The following is a 22183-nucleotide window of genomic DNA, read 5'->3' on the forward strand; positions in this document are numbered from 1 at the left end:
TCTACTTCCCTGCCTCCACCCTAATTCAGCCACCAGGGTCTCTTGCCTGGACCATGCAGTGACCTCCTTACTATTGTTCTCTTTCATGTTGCCTTCCCTCTTCCCAACCACTCTCTTTGCAACACTACATTTACCTTTATAAACAAAATCTGGGTTGTGTCTTCCTGCACAAAATTTTCTAATTATTTCTGTAACTCTAAATGATAAAAAGATCCAAACTCTTTTTTTTCCTGACTGTATGTGTTTACTAGGATTGCATAACAAAGTACCACAAACTGGGTGATTTGAAACAACAGCTCTGGGTGGAGGTAGAAGTCTGAAATCAAGGTGTCAGCAGGCTGTGCTCTCTCTGAAGGATCCTGAGGACAATCCTTCCTTTCCTCTTCCTGGTTCCTGCTGTGTGCCAACAATCCTTCGTGCTCCTTAGCTCTGTGCATCACTGATCTCTGTCTCCGTTACCATGTGGCATTCTTCCTATATGTCTGTGTCGATTTCTCTCTCTTTCTATAAGGACACCACCAGTCATTGGATTAAAGCCCACCATCATCCAACATGTTTAATTTCAATGTGATTACATCTATAACCCTATTTGCAAAGAAAGTCAACATTTATGAGTACTGGAAGTTAAGATTTGAGCACATCTTTTTAGGGGAGCCCAACTCATCCCACGGTACTGACTTAGAAAGTCCTGATCACATAATCCTGACCACCTAACCATTTTCCACCCTTCTGCCTCTTGTCCACAATTCCTTGAAGTAACCCAGGCACCCTGGTCCCTTGAAGAAGCCAAGCTTTAGGAGGCTGGTATGAATTAGATCATCTGCCTGGAAAGTTCTTTCTTTAGTCACAAAGGGCCACCCTTTCACATTCAAATGCTGACTTAAATGTCACCCACTTATATACCTACCCTGGTCACAGGGTCCCTTTTGATCACATCATCTATTTCACTTCTCAGAATAGTACTTCTCACAATCTGAGTATTATTATGTGTTGGTTGTTTACCTCTTGCAACAATTTTAGTGCCTCCACTCACAGTGGAATCCTCAGCACCTTGAACAGCTTCAGGCACACAGTAGGTACCCGATAAACATTTGTTGAATACATGACTGCCTCATTGATTGAATGAATGATTTTTTTTTCTCTTGCGTAACATAGCTTAAGTCACACAAGTGGAAAGGACAGCTCTTGTATAAGCAGTACTTAGGAACCATTTGATGTATTGGGAATAGCTTGCTCAGAAAGTATCATCTGCCAGGTGCAAGGTAGGAGGGTGGGTGCAAAGATTCATGAAGATGTGATCTTAGGTGATACACATTGAAAATGTAAATGGGTCCCAATTTCTCCCTTCTGCCATGGCTATATGAACAAGAAACTGGGGTTTCATTTACATTTCTGGAATTTCTAATAGTTGCAATATTAATAATAACAGCTATAATGCCAGTTAACTTATCAAATCCCCACTTTGCACCATGTTAGACATTGGGTTAAGTTCTTGCCTCACCTCTTCGATAGTATCATCATCCTTACTTTACAGATGAGGAAAAGCAGGCTCTGAGAGCCACAGTAGCAAGCCTCAGGACACAGCTGGGAGTGTGCTAGCTGGACTGTGAATTCACATCCAAAAGCCAGATCTCATTGCCATTGTATGTGCCCTCTGCCACCCAATCTCATTTAGAAAATGTGCTCTGTTGGTTTATCCTCTGCTGATGCGCAGGTGCCTCCACACCTCTTCACGCTTCCCTAACTATTTCCCCCGTGTCCACATTACCCTCCTCTTGCTTCTCACCACTCTTTAGTAAATGCTTCTGTTATTACAAGAAAAATACTTGAATTTTACATCAACTGACCCTTTCTCCTTTAGTGCCCTCTGACCACACTCTCAGTTTGCAAACAAATCCCTCCCAGTTCTCTCCAGTGATTCTCCAGCAGATGATTCTCCTTCAGAAGGTCCTCCCCTGAAAGACAGCTAAAGTAAGAAAATTTTGAGGCCCAAATTTTGGTTCTATAAGTGGAAAAGAAAGATGAGCTCTCTGAGTGAGGTGGCACAGGCCTGTAATCCCAGCAAGTTGGGAGGCTGAGGAAGGAGGATTACAGGATTGAGGCCAGCTTCAGTAACTTAGCAAGGTCCTAAGCAACTTTGGAAGACCCTGTATCAAAATAAAAAATAAAAAGATCTGGGGATGTGGCTCACTGGTTAAGTACCCCTGGGTCCAATTTACAACACTAAAAGAAGAAAAAAAGAAGAAGAAGAAGGAGGAAGAGGAGGAGGAGGAGGAGGAGGAGGAGGAGGAGGAGGAGGAGGAGGAGGAGGAGGAGAAGAAGAAGAAGAAGAAGAAGAAGAAGAAGAAGAAGAAGAAGAAGAAGGAGAAGAAGAAAGAAAGAAAGAAAGAAAGAAAGAAAGAAAGAAAGAAAGAAAGAAAGAAAGAAAGAAAGAAAGAAAGAGCTGATCCCAGATTCCCAGCCCTGTTGGTGATGGCTCCAATTGGCAGGGACCAACACTTTGCCCAGCCACATTATCCATGATGGTAATTTAAGGCAAAGGAAAGCCCCTGCAGCAGCCATTGGTAGCCATGCCCTGGCTGAGGACTCCATTGTGGCTTTGAATGAGGTTCTGAACTTCAGGTGAAGATGACATGGTACTAGCTTCTGTCCACTGTTGTTGGCTTTGAAGGTCAAGGATTATTAGTGAGTCCTCTTCCAATCGTTTGCTGCTAGGAAGAGACCTTTCTTCTCTCCTCCTCTCCACTTACCCATTTTTTTCCTGCCAGATTCTGTCTTTAATATTTTAAAAAATAAACTCTATTTTAGATGTTTTTAAAATATTTTTTTAGTTGTAGATGGACACAATACCTTTATTTTTAAATTTTTGTATGGTGCTGAGGATTGAACTCAGTGCCTTACCCATGTGAGGCAAGTGCTCTACCACTGAGCCACAGCCACAGCCCCCAAATACCTTTATTTTATTTATTTAGTTTTCTGTGGTGTTGAGGATCAAACCCAGAGACTAGTCATGCCAGGCAAGCACTCTCCCATTGAGCCGCAATCCCAGCCCTTTATCTTAGATTTATAGAAAAAGACAGAACAGAACTTGGGGAAGTACTCTGCCCCTAGTTCCTCCTATTGATACCATCTTATGCTACGATGGCACATTTGTCACAACCAGTGAATCAATAATAATAAATTGGTATTAAGCAAAGTCTGTACTGCATTCAGGTTTCATTAGCTGTCCTCTATTCTGTTCCAGGATCCCACATTATATTTTGTCGTCACGTTTCCTTAAGCTCCTGAGATGTAATTGTTACTCAGCTTTTCCTTATTTTTGTTGACCTGGGCAATTTTGAAGAGTAGTGGTCAGGTATTTTGTGGAATGTTCTGACATTGGGGTTTGACTACGGTTTTTCTCAATACTAGACTGGGGTTATTGATCTTTGGGAAGATCTCAGAGTGACATTTCATGGCGTCATACGAAGTACATACTATCAAGATCCCACTGCTGATATTGACCTTTGATTAGGATTAAGGTGATATTTGTCAACTTTCCTCACTGTTAAAGTTACTTTCCCCCCTATTTCCATATTGTACTGTGTGGAAGGAGGTCAATGTGTGCAGCCCACACTTAAAGACAAGTTATGTTTGTCTACTCGGGAAATAATTTTCTATGTAAGTTTTTTGGAATTTTTGTGTATGAGATATTTGTCATTTACAACTCTCCCTAGCATTACACGTTAGGGTTGTTGTGAACAATAAACAGTCTAGATGTTTAAATTTCCACCATCACCACCACCACCATCATCATCATCAATCTTTCTAGGGAAGGATCACAAGGATCTCTGTGTGATTTTCTTGAAGTTCACAGGGAGGGGAGAAATGACAGCTTGCCAATTCTGTTTTTCCTAATGAACATCATTATCTTTAGATTGGGGTTAAAGGCTGTAAACTGCAAGGTGGATTAAGCTGAGGTTCTCCCAGAGCCCTGCCCAGAGTCCTCTTGTACTCATAGCCAGCCTTTCCATCACAAGCCATGCAGAGTGGGATAGCATTCCCAGAAGGGTCCGTTAGGGACCCTTGGTGCATGATCTCCAAAGACTGGCAGCCCCTTGGCCAATGAAGAAGCCACACCAAAGCCATGGTGACTGAGTCACAGCAGGCATCTGATGTCTCATTCCCACCACTGAAGTTTCTTTTAAATTATTTTTATAATATTTGGCAATGTATTGCTACATGATGGGCCCTTAATTTTTTAAATGCTGTGCTCAGAATAAAATGAAATCTGTTGTTAATCTTAGCTTCTGATCAATACAGAGGCTTCCTCAAGAGCTCCAAGCTCTGTACCCATACAGCACTCTGCAGTCGATGGGCTTGCTGATGGCTGATCTCATTTTAAATGCATTTCCACACATTCCAGTGTCCCCTTGGTGCTGTTCAGCAGCTGCACTCCCTTCCCAGTTCTCCCACCCTCCTGATTAATAAGCATGCTCACCTCCCCTGTCTTCCTGATCAGATTCCTGTATCCCAAGGAAATTAGAAGCCATCAGAAAAAGACCTGCAAGCTCCCACCTCCCGATCCACCTACCCAGAAGCCAGACCTTTATTTTTTTTTCAATGAAGTTTATTTATTTATTTATTTAATTTTATTTGGTAACTACATGACAGCGGAATGCATTACAATTCTTATTACACATGTAGAGCCCAATTTTTCATATCTCTGTATATAAAATATGTTCACACCAATTCATGTCTTCATACATGTACTTTGGATAATGATGTCCATCACATTCCACCATCATTGCTAATCCCCTGCCACCCCTCCCACCCCTCTGCTCTATCTAGAGTTCGTCTATTCCTCCCATGCTCCCCCTCCCTACCCGACTATGAGTCAGTCACCTTATATCAGAGAAAACATTCGGCATTTGTTTTTTTGAGATTGGCTAACTTTACTTAGCATTATCTTCTCCAACGCCATCCATTTACCTGCAAATGCCATGGTTTTATTCTTTTATTACTGAGTAATATTCCATTGTGCATATATGCCACATTTTTAATCCATTCATCTACTGAAGATTGGTTCCACAGTTTAGCTATTGTGAATTGTGCTGCTACAAACATTGATGTAGAAGCCAGACCTTTATATTTGGCTTTTCTTCTCTTTGAAGCAGATGAAAGGTGCAAGTTCACCTCCTCTGCACGCAGTGAATCTCTTCCTCCTCAACTTCTCAAAGTCCCACACCCCAGGTCTCCACACACTCCCTTATATCATCAGTTTTTCCTTCTCTATTAGATTATTGGCATCAGCATTAAAGCACTGTTATTTCTCCCATCTTGAAAACAAAACAGCACAGAATCTTTTAAAATATCTTTTAAAAGTTTAATTATGATTACCATTGTAATTATTTCTAATTATGCAGTTCAGTAGTAGCATGTATATTCACATTATTGCACAACCAATCTCCGGAAATTTTTCATTTTTCAAAACTAAAGCTCTAAATTCATTCAATAGCAATTCATTCCCTCCTTCCCCCAGGCCCTGGCAACTGCCACTCCACTTTCTCTTTGAATTTGACTTTTGGCGGTTGTCAATGGTGCTCTATGTATATGAGTATACAAATATCTCTTTGAGATCCTACTTTCAGTTCTTTTGGTATGTGCTCAGAAGTGGCTTGCTGGGCCTGTCATATGGCAGTTGTATTTTTTTTTTTTTTTGAGGAAATGTCTTTCACTTTTCATAGAAATGTTACATTTTACATCTCTACCAACAGTGCACAGGAGTTCCAGTTTCTCTACCACCTCACCAATATTTGCTATTTCATGGGGGTTTTGTTTGTTTGTTTACTAGTAGCTATCTTAACGGGTGCAAAATCTTTTTTGTACCTAAGGGGCAAAAATCCTTTTTTTAAAAACATTTATTTTTTAGTTGTAGGTGAACACAATACTTTTATTTTATTTTTATGTGGTGCTGAGAACCCAGTGCCTCACGCATGCTAGGTGAGAGCTCTTCCTCTGAGCCACAACACCAGCCCCAGGGGGCAAAAATGTTTTAATCCTACTATACTATTCCCTCTTTGTTTTTTAATTTCTCTATTTATCAAGATATTTATTACTTCATTATTATAATTTTATCAATGAAGGTTTTTACACAATATTTATGAGATTTCCAGACATTGTACAGTTTTTGATTTTGTGAATGGAAGTTTTGTCATTGTTTTCTAATGATTTATTACTTATTTGCAGAAATTGATTGATTTTTGACAGTTTCTTTCACATATTATACAATTTACACATTTAAAGTGTATAAAGCAGGAGTTATTTGTTTAAAATACTCAGAAATATGAGCAACCATCTTCACAGTGCCTTTGCTTTTTATTTATGTATTTATTTTGGTGCTGATGATTGAAGTCAGGGTCTTACACAAGTGAAGCATGCATTCTACCGCTGAGCCACCCCCCAATCCCACACAGTGAGTTTTAGGATAAGTTCATTACCTCAAGAAAAAAATCAATATCCTTTTCCCTCTTTTTATGTCTAGTCTCTTCTCCCCTTTATGACAAAATTCCTTGAATGAGTTGATTACTTCTGATCCCAGTGCCTCTCTCCCATTATTTCCTAATCTTATTCCAATCAGGAACCACCTCATTTTAAAATTTCACCCCAAAATACAACTTCTCAATTGCCCTTCCCATGCCCTTTCCCTGTTTATTTTCCCATCAGTTCTTATCACCATATAATAGTCAATATATGTATTTAAGTATTCCATTTGTTGTCTGTCTCCCACAATAGAATGTAAATTCTATAAGGGTAAAGATACAATTTTATTTCATTTGCTTTTTTCTCTGTTGTATCCCCAGCAATTAGAAGAGTGTCTTGCATAAAACAGGCCCAAGATGCATGTTTGTTGAATAAATGTAGAATGACTGGGTAACTAGCAGTCAATACTTTTTACCAACCACTAATAATATTATTTTATCCTAAAAGTACAGGCTATGGATGGGGACTGTTCATATGTTAACAACCGAATAGACAACCTTGCTACTCAAAGTGTGGTCCAAAGTCAGTACCACCTATGATCTCATTAGGATGCAGAATCTCAGGTCTGACCCCAAACTCCTGAGTCAAAGTCTGCCCTCTAAGGAAACTCATCAGGAGGTTTCTTGGCAAAAGTTGAAAAGCTCAGGGATTGAGGGACAGCCTTCAACTTAACTATGTAATAGAATCTGAGTACCTTTTGAAACTCCTGACACCTGGGTCCCACTTCCAGAAACTGACCTTCTTCCCCTGGAATGAGGTGCAGACAGGTCAGTGGTGAAGAAGGTTAGTAACTAATGGCTTCGCTATTTGGGGGTAGAGAGCTAAAATTAAAAGCTTGTCTCTGTCCCAAGCTTGGTACAGAGAGTGATTTGTTGATATTGATCTTATCAATATCATCTCCACCAAATTCCTTAAGAGCAGATTTTAGCTCTTCATTTGTGGTTTCAAATGAGATCTTCAAGGTGGCTGCTGCTCAGTACCAGGAAAAGCACTCCTATCCACATCCAGGCCAGCTGCCGAGAGTCTGCTGCAGGAAATAAGCACAGAGCAGTGTCAATCCATGGAGGGATGGCTCCTGCTTGCTTTCTTTTCCAGAAGGATCCAGTGATCTTTGCAAGTAGAGAGTTCAGCAGAGAGTGAGGAGTGCTTCAGGGTCAGTCTCCTGGATGTGGGCAAAACCCTGTCTACAGGATTCTAGAGAGCACAGGGACACAGGCGGGGGACTGTCCCTCCCATCCTGTGTCCTGCATTCATAGGGCTTATTAGTGACACTTTTGTTGTTGTTATTGTAGATGAACACAATACCTATATTTTATTTATTTATTTTTATGTGGTGCTGAGGATCGAACCCAGTTCCCCTCACACGTGCTTGGCAAGCACTCTATCACTGAGCTACAACCCCAGCCCCACAACCAGTGACACTTCTATACCTACTGCTTGGCACTATCATTTCCTGGGTGGCTCCACTATAAGGGTGTGGTGCAGAGCTGACCTCTGAGTGTAAACCCCCAATATGAATCTTGATGATGAACTTGAATCTGAACCTCATCCCTCCAAGCAGCACAATAGGAAAGTTAAGATGCATGATAGAGAACAGCAGTTAACTGATCTCCAGGAAATATTCTGGAAGGGCACGGAGAACATTTCTAGTTTTCCACTGACCACTTGGGCTCTCTCTTGCAGCTCAAGTCTCGGGTGCTCATGACTCCTTTAGCCCTCTCACCTCCGAGGAGTACTCCAGAGCCCGACCTCAGCTCGATCCCTCAGGACGCAGCCACCATACCCAGCTTGGCAGCCCCACAGGCTCTCACAGGTAGGTCAGCAGGATGGACTCCAAGGCTGTGATGGTCTGTAGGTAACGGCGTGGCCCACCATCTAACAGTTCCTTTTTGTACTAAAATGGTGTCACTGAGACAGATGGACAGATAGGGCAACCGGATTCTCTGAAAATATGAGTTTACTTGCCTTGCAGTTTAGATCATTTGAATCTTGGTTTTCTATGCAATTTGAGATCAACTGGTTGCTTGGGGGTGGGACAAGAAAGTGTGGCGAGGTGCTTCATTTCAGAGCCAAGTTTCTGGTGTACCAATGGGAGCCTGCTGACCTCAAGAATGTTTCCATGTGTGTTTGCACTTCAGATCCCCTAAGAATAATCTCCTTTAGCCCCACATAGTGCGGGCAGGTTGTGTGCATCCTAGTCTCTCCAAAAGAACACCCACAACAGTTTCATTCTAATAGTGACAGTAATCTGATGTGCCCATCTGCCCGTGCGCACACACACACACACACACACACACAGAGTGATCCCCATCACAGTCCCACTGGCTGCTCCCATCCCACTTAAGTCCCTCAGTCCCCTCCTATGGCTCTTGGGTAAAGACCAAACCTGTTAATATAGCTGAAGAGGCCTTACTGGCTCCACCCCCTGGGGTCCTGCCTACTGCCCTTCAGTCAGTCGCCAGGGCTGGCCATAGGGTCTCAGCACATCCTCCTCCATCTGGAATGAGCTTCTCTTCAGGTGGGTCCTCCTTCCTGCCTCGGCTCAGGCACACCTTCCTCTAGAAACCCTCCTTGCCTTTCCTGCCACCAGCTCTGCTGGTGACCTGGGCTAGCTCCTCCCTGTTGTCCCTCACAGACTCCTGGCCTCACCCCAGCTCCTGTGTAAAGAGGTCCACCTCCCTCCAGGACCATGGGCTCTGTGAAGGCCTGGGCTGGGTCACGTTGCTCAGTGCCTGGCACAAAGACCCCTTGTTAAATTTGACTTTCTTTACCATCTGGGAGGAGTAGAAAGGAGATGGCCCCAGAGCGTGAAAGAGCCCTTGTCTTCAGAAGGACTTGAGTCCAAATCCCCGTCACACCATGGACTTCAGGCTTCAAGCTGTCTTCTCAGTACTTTCAGCCTAGTTTCTTCCTTGGTTGAGCAGAACTGATAATACCCAACTCTCAGGCTTGTCTTGAGAACATAAGAGGTGCTCAATAAAAGCAAGCTTTCTCCATCTTTCCAGTTACTGCTTAACCTTTCCAAAGTACATTTGGTCTCCTCTTAAGGAGATCTTAAGTTCCTCTTCAGGCTGGGGATATAGCTCAGCTGGTAGAGTGCTTGCCTCTCACACACAAGGCCTTGGGTTCAATCCCCAGCACCACGCACGCATGCAAAAAGTCCCTCTTCAACACTCCCTTGCACAGTGGCCACTCAGGTAAGATGCTTATATCCTGGGAGGGTGGGGTGTGTCATGATGGGAAGGGCAGACACTTAAACTGGGGGTGTTAAGTATGGAAGAAAATTCTACACCTGCTCTTAACATACATTTTTATCTCATCCTGGTAAACTTCTATTTTTTAGATATGTTTTAGAATATAAATAAATACCTGTGAGACCAGCCTTTACTATGTCACTGAAAGGGAGAGAACAAATTTTTCCACCTTATTTGGGTTTGTTTCTCTCCAGGAGTGGGCTAGAGAACTCTTTGCTTGCAGAATGTGGCTTGATTTCAAGGACAGTGAGAAACTTTGGGTTTTTCTAAGCAAGGTGATAACAGCGTAACTGTTATTTTAAAATCTGAAAACAAATGTTCTGGTAGTAGGGGACAGGAAATAGGCTGACCCATGAGGAAACTATTGTCAAATTATAGGTAAAATAGATGTTTGGGGGTAGGAGTTTATGTCATTGTCCTAGAACAGAATTAAGTGGAACTTGTGTAAACTAAGTGGGAGTCCCTCAACCAACTGCCTAAGTCACTTATATTGATGATAATCAGCTCTGTGGGTGGTCTTCTCTGTAGGAACGTTTTCTCCTTAAGAAGGATTTAGGAGACATTGCCTTTTCTTTTAAACTTCGAAATTCATAAAGATTCCCCTGTAATTTACTGAAATCTATTGTATATGGAAAATCAGTATTGTAGACATTCTAACATTTTCTATAGCTTTATATTACATAAATTTGATACTTTCCTGTAAAAAATGTATACAATACATTAATAGAGTTAAGAATGTAAATAACCTCTACATAGATAAACACAATTTGAGATATATTTTCAAAATTTTTGTACTGATATCTTATTACCTTTGGGGAATCATTGATTGAGCTCCCCTAAATGGGTTGTCAAACATTTGTTTGAGATTATGAATAGCACTCTCTTTAGAACTTCATTGAATATGTAGTCTCTGGAGTAATTGGCATCATGTTAGTTTTTTATTCATGGAGAGTTCACAAAGAAATGGCCAACTTTATGTTTAGACTGACAGCTTCCTTGGATGAGGAATATTTTGTATGTGTGCTTGCCCAGAGAGGAAATACATTTATACTCACGGTCCTCCTGGGTCACCTTATCAGTGACCTGAGTGCCTCAGAAGGGATCCCCCTGTACATGTGCTTCTTGACAGGAGATTCCTTTGAGAGCAAGCCCTGGAAGGTGGGGTGTCTGGCGATTTTTTTTTCCTCTTTTGCTTTTTAAGTTGGGAAGAATCTGTGCTGCTTCTGAGATTTTCAGTTTTCCCAAGGTCAAGGCCAAAGGCACAGGTCTGTAGAGTCCCCCCGGCATAGGGAGCAGCCAGCTGACCTGCTGCACATCTGATGCAAGGGCACTGTGGTCTCTGTTCCCAGTCTGCCTCTACATCAACAAGCAAGCCAATGCAGGGCCCTACCTGGAGAGGAGGAAGGTGCAGCAACTTCCTGAGCGCTTCGGCCCCGAGAAGCCATCCGCGGTCCTGCAGCAGGCCATCCAGGCGTGCATCGACTGCGCCCACCAGCAGAAACTGGTCTTCTCCCTGGTCAAGCAGGGCTACGGTGGAGAGCTGGTATCAGGTGAGCCCTGGGGTAGGTCGTGCGAGGAGGGCTGTGGGGGTCTCAATGATGAGAAAGCAGCCATCCTCAGGTGGTGTGGCAGGGCCTGAACTCCTCCTGCTGGGCTCCAAGGACCAGGCTTCTGTCAGGGCTCAAGAAGTTGTTTCCAGAAAGAGACAAGAAGAATGGACATCTGAATCCTTTCTAGACTCTTCTGTCTCCCAATCCCTACTTCCAACCCTTCAGCAAGTCCGATTGCTCTACCTCCAAAATACATCTGGGATCCAATCTCCTTTCATCACCCATAGCAACCACTGTGATTCTTAAAAAAAAAAAATCTAAGTTAGATTATGTCCCTTCCTGTACCCTAATCCCTCCAATGACTCCCATGTCATTTCAAGTAAAATGCCAAGTCCTAACAGGGGCCCACGGGCTTATATCCTGGCTATCTCCTCCATCTCCAGGTCACTTCTCTCATCCCCTAGTCTGTGCTGGCCATGGTGACTCCCTGCTGTTCTACCTGCATCCTTCAACTGTGCTTCTGCCTCGGGGCCTTTGCACCATTTTTCTCTTTCTGGAATGTTCTTCCCCACATGTCCATGTGACTTGTTCTTGGATGTTCTCTAGGTTCCTACTCAGATGCCTTCCTTATCAAAGAGTCCTTTTCTGGCACCTGTCTAAAGCATCAGCCCTTGTCACTCTAGTCTTCCTCACTCCCTTCCTTACTCTCAGCACCCACCACCATGAAAGGTTCATGTTTTCAACCCCAATTCATTAAAAAAAAAAAAGATCTCTCAATGTCAGAGAAATCCCTTTGCTGGCTGTCACAGCCCTCCTCCAGCTACAGCCCACATAGCAGCAGCTTCCAGAGGGAGCCCTGTTGCTCCCACCGCGTGAGAGGGGCAAGATGGAGAGCTCTTGTCCCCTTCAAATGTTTTTCTGCAAAGGCTCCTTCTGGTCTACCCCAGGCTCTACACAGTGGTTGCTCCTGCCTGCCCTTAGTCCCTGGAGCACCAAGCCCTTACAAGGGGTCTTGTCACCAAGGGGACAGCCTGGTGTCTCCTTTGGCTCAGCACTAGGGAGATGTCCTTCCAAAGCGTCAGGGATTCTCTGATTTTCTGGCAGTAGGGCCGTTCAGGGAACCTGGCTGACTAGCTAGGGGAGGCTGCAGTCAGAGTAACCCAAGTTGCGTACTTCCTTTATCTCCAGCCGCCATGGCTGGGGGTGGGCAGGTTGTCCAGCTCTGCTTCCCTGACTCCATGGAGCAGGCTGACCTTTTGGAGTTCCCTCTCAGCGGGAAGCTGGGTCTCACTTGCTGGTGATTGATTTTGTCAAGATTGTGACTGCCCCAGAGTGATTTTTAACCCTTTCGTTCCTTCGTTCCTTCGTTCCTTCCCTCCCTCCCTCCCTCCCTTCTTCCTTCCTTCCCTCTCTCTGACTCTCCCTCCCTCCCTCCTTCCTTCCTCCTTCCTTCCTCCCTTCCTTCCTTCCCTCCCTCCCTCCCCTCCCTCCTTCCCTCCCTCCCTCCTTCCTTCTTTCCTTCCCTCTCTCTGTCTCTCCCTCCCTCCTTCCCTTCCTTCCTTCCTTCCTTCCTTCCTTCCTTCCCTCCCTCCCTCCCTCCCTCCCTCCCTCCTTCCTTCTTTCCTTCCCTCCCTCCCTCCTTCCTTCCTTCCTTCCCTCTCTCTGTCTCTCCCTCCCTCCTTCCCTCCTTCCTTCCTTCCTTCCTTCCTTCCTTCCTTCCTTCCTTCCTTCCTTCCTTCCTTCCTTTCTTGTAGGGAGGGCTCTGGGGATTGGACTCAGGGCCTCACACATGTTAGGCTCTACCACTGAGCCACACCCACCCCCTGACCCATGGTAATTTCAAGACCCTTTAGCAGAGAGGAGAAGAAGCACAGCATGGAGGGGGCAGGAGAGCTGTCAGGTTCTCTGAGAGCCCTTGGCCATTCCTATCCTGACTTCTGTCGGGAGCCGGGTTCTGGGTCCTGGGCTGCCCTTGAGGTTGAAGGCCTGTCCTTTTCCTTGCTGCATTGCATGGCTAAGGCACAGACCTGGGCTAGGAGCAGGCTCCTCCTCACACTGAGTCCACCTCCTGAGTGCCTCCTGTCTAAGTGCTTTGTGGTCCCTGTGCCTAAACTGCAGAGCTGACCCTGTGCCCTGCTTTCCTGCTCAGGCCTCTCTGTGGCCTCAGGGCCTTGGCACTGGGGAGGAGCAATGCCAGAGTGGACAGGACCTCACCAAGATTCCTTGGCTGAGGGAATTCCCAGGCAGACCAGGCCGAGCACTTTCTCCTGGAGTCTTGGAGAAGGCCACAGCACAGAGCCGACTCCTCACACTGCCACCTTCGGGTCACTAAGCACGAGGTGGTTTTTTTGTGTTATACATAAAGATGGAGGCTTGGCAAGGCTCCGTGACAGCACCAAGGTGGCTTAGGGAGGGAAGTGACTCCAGGACTCCTACACTCCACTTAGAAGCCGCTCTGTGTGACACTGCTCTCTAAATGTCCCTACATCACGGCAAAGGATCACATGGGGGCTGGCACAACGGGCAAAGGAAACAAAGAGCTTGTGGCTACAGGAGGCTGCAGGGACCTTGGACCACACCCAGGGGTTAAGGGGACAGCATCACAGAGCCCTGTAACCCACTCCTGGAACACCTTTTGGGATGTTCTGTCTTAGCCATGCTGTCTCAGAGGAGTCAATTTTATGATCCCAGGAATTCCATGCCCTCCTATGAGAAGTGGGATTCCCCACTTTGGGGATTTCCCAAGCACTTCCGAGAATACATGCACATGGATTGATGGGACAGGACTAAGCTCCTTGGAACCTCCTGCTGTGGGTTCCATTCCGTATCACCCAGGCTTTCAAGCTATCAGAGGCAAGAGGCTGTCTCACACTAAGAGGGAATTTCTAGAACAGCTGGGACAACAATGCCCTTCATAAGCATCATAGCAGCCCTTTGCCTGGACCTGGCAATTAGAGCCACCTGGAGTATTAAAATGAAAGGCAAGGTCACACAGAGGCCAGGTGAGCTGGGAAGTCACTCTGGCCTACTTTCTTCCTCATCTGCAGCCTGGGTCCACTGTCCTCGGGAGAATGGTCACAGGGCCTATGTGAGGTGGTAAATACCAAAGGTCTTGTCAAACTGGAAAGGGCTACATGAAAGAAATGGATTCTTTTGATTTATTATTACAATAGTGTAATCCTGGGGTGAGAAAGGACTGTGAGAGAGATTCAGGAAGGTGCATGCTCAGGGCTTGAGGAAACAGATATTGCTTCTGCATTCTAGCAACTGTTTAGAAATTGAGTTTCTTTTTACTACAGAGAGATTATTTTCCTTTTATAAAGACTCTCCCCAAATGCTTCTCCAGAAGTAGCCCCTGAACTCTGGTTCAGGATTAGAATTGAACACCTCAATGTGAACTCGTGTTTATTTGGATGTATCAGTGTATCTGCATCTATCTCCTTCTATAGATATGGACATAGAGACAGATACAGATATAGATACCTAGGTAGACCTGTAGATAGTGAGTAATTATAGCAGGCTAGCATACATACATACATTCTTATCTTTGTCCACTCAGAGGGCTTAGAATCACTGACACCTCAGTAGCAATGGGCACACCAGATGCCCCAATATAAATTTCTAAATATCATTCTTCAATGAAAGGAGTCAGGACTGTTGAAGGAATAGCCGGTGCAAGGAAAATACAAGATTCACTTGGAGCATATGGAAACGCTCAAAACCAAAGTGGTGCTAAATAAAAGAGAGGGCATGTCACAGGAGTTGACCTGTGAGAGCTCCCAAAGATAAAAGTCAGGGCAATTTGAGCAACAAAATAAATAAGGTAGTTTTGGACAACCCACGGTGTAACATAAGACTGTGCTGAGATTAAGACATGACTGAATAAATCACTAAACAGGGGACAACTCTTCCCCACAGAAGAATTTCAGACGACATGTAGAATTCCCCTGCCCTCCTTGAGTGTGGACAGGCTGAGTGACTTGCTCCCCAGGAACAGGATATGGAGAACACAGCAGAGGAATGTGGGGCATGCTGTCTTGGTCAGGTGAGGAGATCGGGTCCCCCCTGATCTGAGGTCTGAAGGGCACTCCATCTCTGTGGTCTTCCTTTCCCCAAACCCATAACCTCATCTAACCATGAGAAAAACATCAGGCAAAACCAAACTGAGGGGCCTTTCACACAATACCTGCCCAGAACTTTTCAAAGCTGTCAAGATCAACAAGGAAAAGCTGAGAAACTGTCAGGACCCAGGAGACCAGGGAACTTGACAGCTAAATGCAATATGTCATCCTGGATGAGACCCAGGAACAGAAACATAGCGAGACAACAGGTGAAATCCAAACATGACTGACTTCAAACTGAACCCACACGGCCCTTCTCAGGGCTGGCTCATGGGCAGTTTTATCCTGTGTCCAGCTCTGAGTCACTGTCTCTGTGCTTTTCCAGTCTCGGCTTCCTTTGATGGGAAGCAGCACCTGCGGAGTCTGCCTGTGGTGAACAGCGTGGGCTATGTCCTGCGCTTCCTGGCCAAGCTGTGCCGCAGCCTCCTGTGTGACGACCTCTTCAGCCACCAGCCCTTCCCTGGGACCCCCAGTGCCTCTGAGAAGGCCCAGGAGCGAGAGGAAGGGCGGATGGAGTCAGGTAGGCCATACCTCAGGTGGGCCGGAGAGGTGACTGGGAGCTGGCAGAGCTGGCTGAGACTGAGGGGTCCCTGGACTGTACCCACCCCAGGCAGCAGCAAGAAGTGGTCACTTCAACTATTAAGCACTAACATTCAGGCTTTGAGGCTTGTGGTGATAGAATTCAGACTCCATCACATCTAAGGAGTGATTTTCCTCACTTGAGTATAATCTAGACGCTGGGTATCTGCTCATCATTATAGAGTAGTTGAAGGACTGGGAGACTATGGAATTAAGAGATCCCAAAGGATCCAGAGCTAAGAACAGGTGAAGGTGGTGCTGCCCGTGAGTCTCAGATGCCTGCCTGTGTGGAGAAACAGTGCTACGAGGTGTCTCTTACTGTAGGAATTTGACTGTATTTAAAAAATGTCTTAATGAGAGCTGGTATTTATTTTGCCCATCAGAAGATGCAAAAGTAACCCAAGGGTTGAGCTTCTTTAGTACCAGCAGCCACAGAATAGCTCAGGACAGACAAGGCCACAGGGGCCACACTTGCCACAGTGTGGTATTGTCTGTCAGAGGGGCTGGATGCCCATGGGAGGGGCCCCTTCCCCACTTAGCAGCTCTGAATTATGGATTTGCAAAGAGTTGAATGTGTATCCCAAGGTAAGACAGAAATTTTTTTGCCTTTTGTCTTTTTCTGAAGGCAGCATTGTTGATCTATGAAAAGCACTCAGGTAGTAGAACTGGAACTGTCATGGGGTTATTCTGTAAGCAGAATCCTCTTCTGTTCCAGGCACTGTGTGAAACGGTCTTAGATAAGACAAATGCATCAACTAAGAAAAGTTTTTGAGGAACAGATGACATTAAAAATAGTCACAGGCCTGGGGTTGTGGCTCAGTGGCAGACTGCTCGCCTAGCATGCATGAGGCACTGATTTGATCCTCAGCACCACATAAAAATTTAAAAAATAAGGATAATGTGTCCACCTAAAACTAAAAAATAAATATTAAAAAAAAACAGGCATGGACAGATTTAGAGCATTCAACAAAAGGGTACTTAAAAAGAAGAGTGGCTAGGGCTGAGGTTGTGGCTCAGTGGTAGAGCGGTTGCCTAGCATGCATGAGGCTCTGGATTTGATTCCCAGCACCACATACAAATAAACAAATAAAATAAAGGTATTGTGTCCATCTACAAATAATTTTTTTTTAAAGTGGCTATACCTCAAGCCCAGGAGGATGGCAGGGGAAGGATCAATTTAGATCCTTAGCATAGATTTTCTTGGAGACTATCAAGAACCTTGCTTATGGTTTTGCTTTTATCCCTCTGGGATATGGAAGCAGGAAGAAACTTGACTTTCACAAGTTTCCAATTGGTAGTAATTGAACGTGGTTGATGTAAGCAGATAACGTATTTGTCTGTGTTTTCCTTCATGTCTCCATGTGTGAGCTTGAAAAAGGCTTCTCGTCTCTCTGCACCCGTGTTCCCTATGTTCAATGAGAGGCTGGAGGTGCTTTATAGAATGTTCCTTTGGGTTTTGATGGTTTATCAATCTGGCCTTTCTTATGAGCGTTAGCTGACTTGGAAACATTCTCAAGTAAATTTATTTTCTACTGAATCTTGCAACGAGATAGCAGAATGGTGTGATTTCTCAAACCCACGCCTCACTGCTCCATTGATCAAACAGTGGCCCATGGGACATGACATAAAGCCACATAATTCAAGTCTTCTACTATCCTCTACATTTATCTGTGGAATCAGTTTCTCCCTGTCTATGGATGGAAATTTAAGACAAATCTTATGATCTTTCTGGCTCCTTTTGTGTTACAAAATGTTCTCTAGTCAAGAATGAATGTGCCCAGGTCAGAGAGATGCTTGAACTTTCAATTTCATTCAAAGATACTGTACTGTTCTGCACAATCCTGGCTCAGGTTTGCCTCAGGCCAGCCACCTGCAGCACTAACAGAGGGCATGGTTGGCTTCCCTAACTATCCCCAGCGGGTGTTTCTGGCACCTCCCGTACCTACATCATCTTGACTTCAGGGCCCTTCACAGTAGTGTGAGGAAGGAGGGGAGAGGCGAGAGGCAGGAGAGCTTGCCAGGATCTGCTGTGAGCTGGCATCATGTTCCCTGACCCTGGCAAATGTTTTAAGCGCATTCTTCATCCTGTGGGGTCTCACATGGATTCTTTGGTGACCCTATCATCTCTTGCCTGCACTTTCCTTGACATGTACAAATGCAGCTCTACTCAGGATGGTCACTTACAATTCCTTCCACAGTCCAAGACCTCTGGGGGTCACCTCCAGCTTCTTTCTGCTGAAGTGCCCTGTGCCTCCAGATTGTCCTGTGGAAGGATTCTAAGACAAACCCTCTTCAGATCTCTCTTCCCATGGCCTACACCCTGGTCCTTGAGAAGCATACACTCTGCCCCCCAAAAATCTGGATGTGCAGGCTGGTTCCTAAGGGCACCTCTCCTTTGTTCTGCCAGCCAGCTGCAGTCTCTTAGATCTCCTGTGGGCACTGAACAATCAGCCATTGTATCTCCCAAGCTCCAAGGTATTGGAGTAACAGACCCTCACAGTGTGTTCCCTTATGGCTGAAAAATACAGACTATTCACATGGCCACGCTGAAGCCATTGGGAATAGACTGAATGGTTCTCGCCACAATTTTTTTTTTCTGGCCAATTGTTTTTCAGCTGCTGTGATATGGCTTCCAGGCTAGATGTGGGTGGCATCTCTTGGTGTAAAACTGGCTCTCCACCACCTCTTTTTTTGCAAGGGCTGCCTGGTGACCTCACACTTTATTCTATGTGGTATCTGTTGTCTTGTGGCCTCGACCAAAACTAAAACTAAAATAGGTACATTTTGACATGGTATTCCAGGAGGGTGACAGCCTTCCTCAAAGCTGGCATGTCCAGCTGAGACTTGGTTTCCTTTCTAGTCATTCCTGGAGGAATGACCCCAGTGGCCCCTGACCCAAGGCTCCTTTGAAAAACTAACAACAACTCTGTTTTAGTCAGCTTTTTCGCTGCTGTGATTAAGGATCTGACCAGAACAACTGTAGGTGAAGAAAAGTTTATTTGAGGGCTCACACTTTCAGAGGTCTTAGTCCAATAAGGCCGACTCCATTCCTTGGGGCTCGAGGTAATGCTGACCATTGTGGCGGAATAGTGTGGCAGAGGGAAGCAGCTCACATCATGGTGATCAGAAAGCAGAAAAAGAGAGTCCATTCACCAGATACAAATATACCCAAAGCCACATCCCAATTTTCACCTCCTCCAGTCATATCCTACCACTTCAGTTAATCCCATCAGTGATTAATTCACTGATTAGGCTAAGGCTATAACCCAGTCATTTCTCCTTCAAACCTTCTTGCATTATCTTCTACGTGAGCTTTTGGGGGACAGCACATCTAAACCATAAGAAGCTCCAAATCAAATACCCTTGTGGCAATAGCTCCTCATGCCCTGGGTGCTACAGAATCAAGTGCTGAGTCTTTACTCTTCAGGGAGCTTCAGGGAGAGGGCAGGGAGCAGTGGCCTGGTTGGCTCTGAGAAATCCCCTTGCCCATGTCTTTCCTACCAGTGTGCCATGAGCCCTCAGATGACACCACTCAGGAGTTGGCCTTTAGCATAAGACACTGCCTCGTTAGAATTGCCTGTCACAGTTCCCTTGCAGTCTAACATATCAAGTTATTATTACGTTAGAGGAGGAATTCATTTATACCCACTTTGTCTTCATTGTGACAGGAAGGGCCTTCTGCAGGAAGGGGTGGGAGCCTTTTGATATTAGACTCCATAGATATCCGTAGGACCATATTGTTCCTAAACAAGATTGTAAGGTCTTGAGCTCATTTGAACCAGAACAATGCCTGCTCCCATTCTGCCCCAAGATGTTCAGTCCAGGCCGGAGTGTCTCAGTGTCACATACTTAGAGGGTTTGTCACTGGAATGTGTCAAAAGGCAGCAATCCCTTGATATGAAAATGCAAAGCTATGACAACTTAGGAGCCATCCAGGGAAGTGGGATGCTATGGGAAGGAACCGGGAAGATATTGGGAGGACACGATTCCAGTGCAGGATAGCAGGTCATGTGCACTTTGTTCTTTGTGGCTGAAAAGCAGAAGTGAGGTCTTGCCACTCAAACTCTGGTCCCCTGAGGATGGCAGAGCTCAGCAGCCCTCCAGGACTTTGACAGCAGACCCCCAGCTGTTTTGAAGACACACTGAAATTCCAGAGGTGTGGATTTAAGCAACACTCCCCAGGTACAGAACTTGACAGTTAAATAACCAGGAAGAGCTCTGTGAAATCAATCCCCTCAAAGAGTCAGGTGGGGTTGACATCATAAAAGAGTTCTGAAAAGTCAAAGCCACTCAGAAGTAGAAGGGGCATCTTGGGTGGAAGGTCCTCATTACTGGTGACAAATATATGCACATATTCACCTATGAAGGCCACTAGAGGCACTTTGACAACCCAGAGAAGTAGGAACACGATGTCTCCTCTGGTCATTTCCAGGCTGAGAGTCATGGGCTGGAGTCATGGCAGAGGACAGCCCTAGGCAGCAGGAAGAACAGGGACCCCAGGAGTCCCAGCAAGGGGCCTTACAGAGGTAAAGGGAAGGACACCAGTTTTCTCCCTTGAAAAAAACTTCCTGGGAGCAGAGGCAGGGCTTCTTACAAATATCTTCCTCAGACTTTTGAAATATATCTTCTCTCTCCAAAAATCTTTTTCCTGGGCTGGGGTTGTGGCTCATCAGTAGAGCGCTCACCTAGCATGTGTGGGGCCCTGGGTTCAATCCTCAGCATCACATAAAAATAAATAAATAAATAAAGGCATTGTGTCCAACTACAACTAAAAAATAAATATTTTTTTAAAAGAACCTTTTTTCTATTTCCAGGGAAATCCAGGTTTCAAGACCACCCAGCTGCAAGAGGTTAGTGTTCTTGGCTTGAATCAGGAATTGCGGGCCTATCCCTCCAATTCCATTAACTGTCTAAACATGGCTAGTGCTTTAGGAAGTAGAGCAGCCTCTGGATACATCAGGAGATGGAGGCAGAAAGATGATCCGGTAACATTGGTCAGAAGTCATGAAATGATCCTGGGGAAAATGTTCTTTTATGTTTGGGTATTGAAAAAAAAAAGTTGCAGGAATAAATATCCTTTAGTTGCTTTGCAAACTTGAATGTGCATGGGAACCACCTGGACTTCTTAAGAAAATGCCGAGATTCTGGCTAGCAGACTGGGGTGGGGCCTGAGCACCTGCTTCTAACAGGTTCTGCTGGTTGGGGCCACACTCTGAGTGATCAAGTGTGGGCTGGCAGAGCCCAGCTCACATAGGGAATTTTCTTTCAGTCTATCCACATTAAGATGCTTCCTTTTTGGTACAAATGTTGCTGCTGAAGATGATTCTGATGTCCAGTGGAGACATTCCATGGTCTAGAGAAGAAGAGAGAGGCGCGAGGGACAGAGTGGTTGGGTGGAGGTGGCACAGCTACAAATCCAGGTGAGAAAGAGATGCGTAGATCCAGGAAGGAAGGTGAAACTAAGAAAGAATGACAGACAAATTTCTCAGTGTGGCCTGGCAAACTGCAACAGGGGGTCTGGTACCCTTAAGTCTCTTCCAGCCCTGAGAAGATGCCCATCTAATCTCCCAGGCCCTTCTTTCCACATCCATGACGGTATTTGACTTTAGCTTATATTGTAGGACCCTAGGTCCAGAGCTCACCTCCCCTGCAAGATAGAACTGGGGGCAGGGCCACCCGTCCACAGCAGAGCCTGTAACAGAACAAATACATACGAATATTTACTAGCTTGCATTCTATGCAATATAGCAGAACAAACTTCTATAGAAACCACAACTGTGAGAGCTGAACCCTTCTGCAAGATCTAATTGAGTAGCGGGTTTCCTGTCTTTTGAAGGCTTAGCATGATATAAACAAATTGTTTACTTCTTGTTGAGTGGCTTCTTTGATGCACAGATGGTAGGAGGTTGATGAGGAGGGTCATTTACTCCCCAGACTTGCTCTTTTCTTCCTTGGCTGTGGTCTTTGATCCTGGCACCAGGAAGTACTAGAGTAACAGACCCTCACGGTATGTTCCGTTATGGCTGAACCTGTACACACGACATTTAGAAAGCAAATCCGCTTCCCTGCTCAGTGACAGATTTGTCTAATATAATAGCTCTACAGAGAGTGACCACATGGAGGACATCTATCTTTCTAAAAGATTGCTTATTTCTAA

At 45.1% G+C, this 22183-nt stretch overlaps 1 protein-coding gene across 5 annotated transcripts in view; it reads left to right on the forward strand.

The window, feature by feature from the left end:
- Scml4 (Scm polycomb group protein like 4) overlaps positions 1 to 22183 on the forward strand; it is a 103194-nt gene that overhangs the window by 52628 nt on the left and 28383 nt on the right. For 4 of the 5 annotated variants that reach the window (XM_046430459.2, XM_058575238.1, XM_058575242.1 and 1 more), the window contains 4 exons: positions 8206 to 8335; positions 11126 to 11326; positions 15773 to 15967; positions 20841 to 20876. In XM_046430459.2, the coding sequence (XP_046286415.1) occupies positions 8206 to 8335; positions 11126 to 11326; positions 15773 to 15967; positions 20841 to 20876 (562 nt within the window). The remainder of the gene's footprint in view (positions 1 to 8205; positions 8336 to 11125; positions 11327 to 15772; positions 15968 to 20840; positions 20877 to 22183) is intronic. The other variant, XM_046430455.2, reaches the window with a different exon arrangement.

Source organism: Marmota monax, unplaced genomic scaffold, assembly GCF_021218885.2.
Source record: "Marmota monax isolate L192 unplaced genomic scaffold, Marmota_monax_Labrador192_F-V1.1 WCK01_AAM20220418_F8-fsc00013, whole genome shotgun sequence".
Classification (NCBI taxonomy): domain Eukaryota; kingdom Metazoa; phylum Chordata; class Mammalia; order Rodentia; family Sciuridae; genus Marmota; species Marmota monax.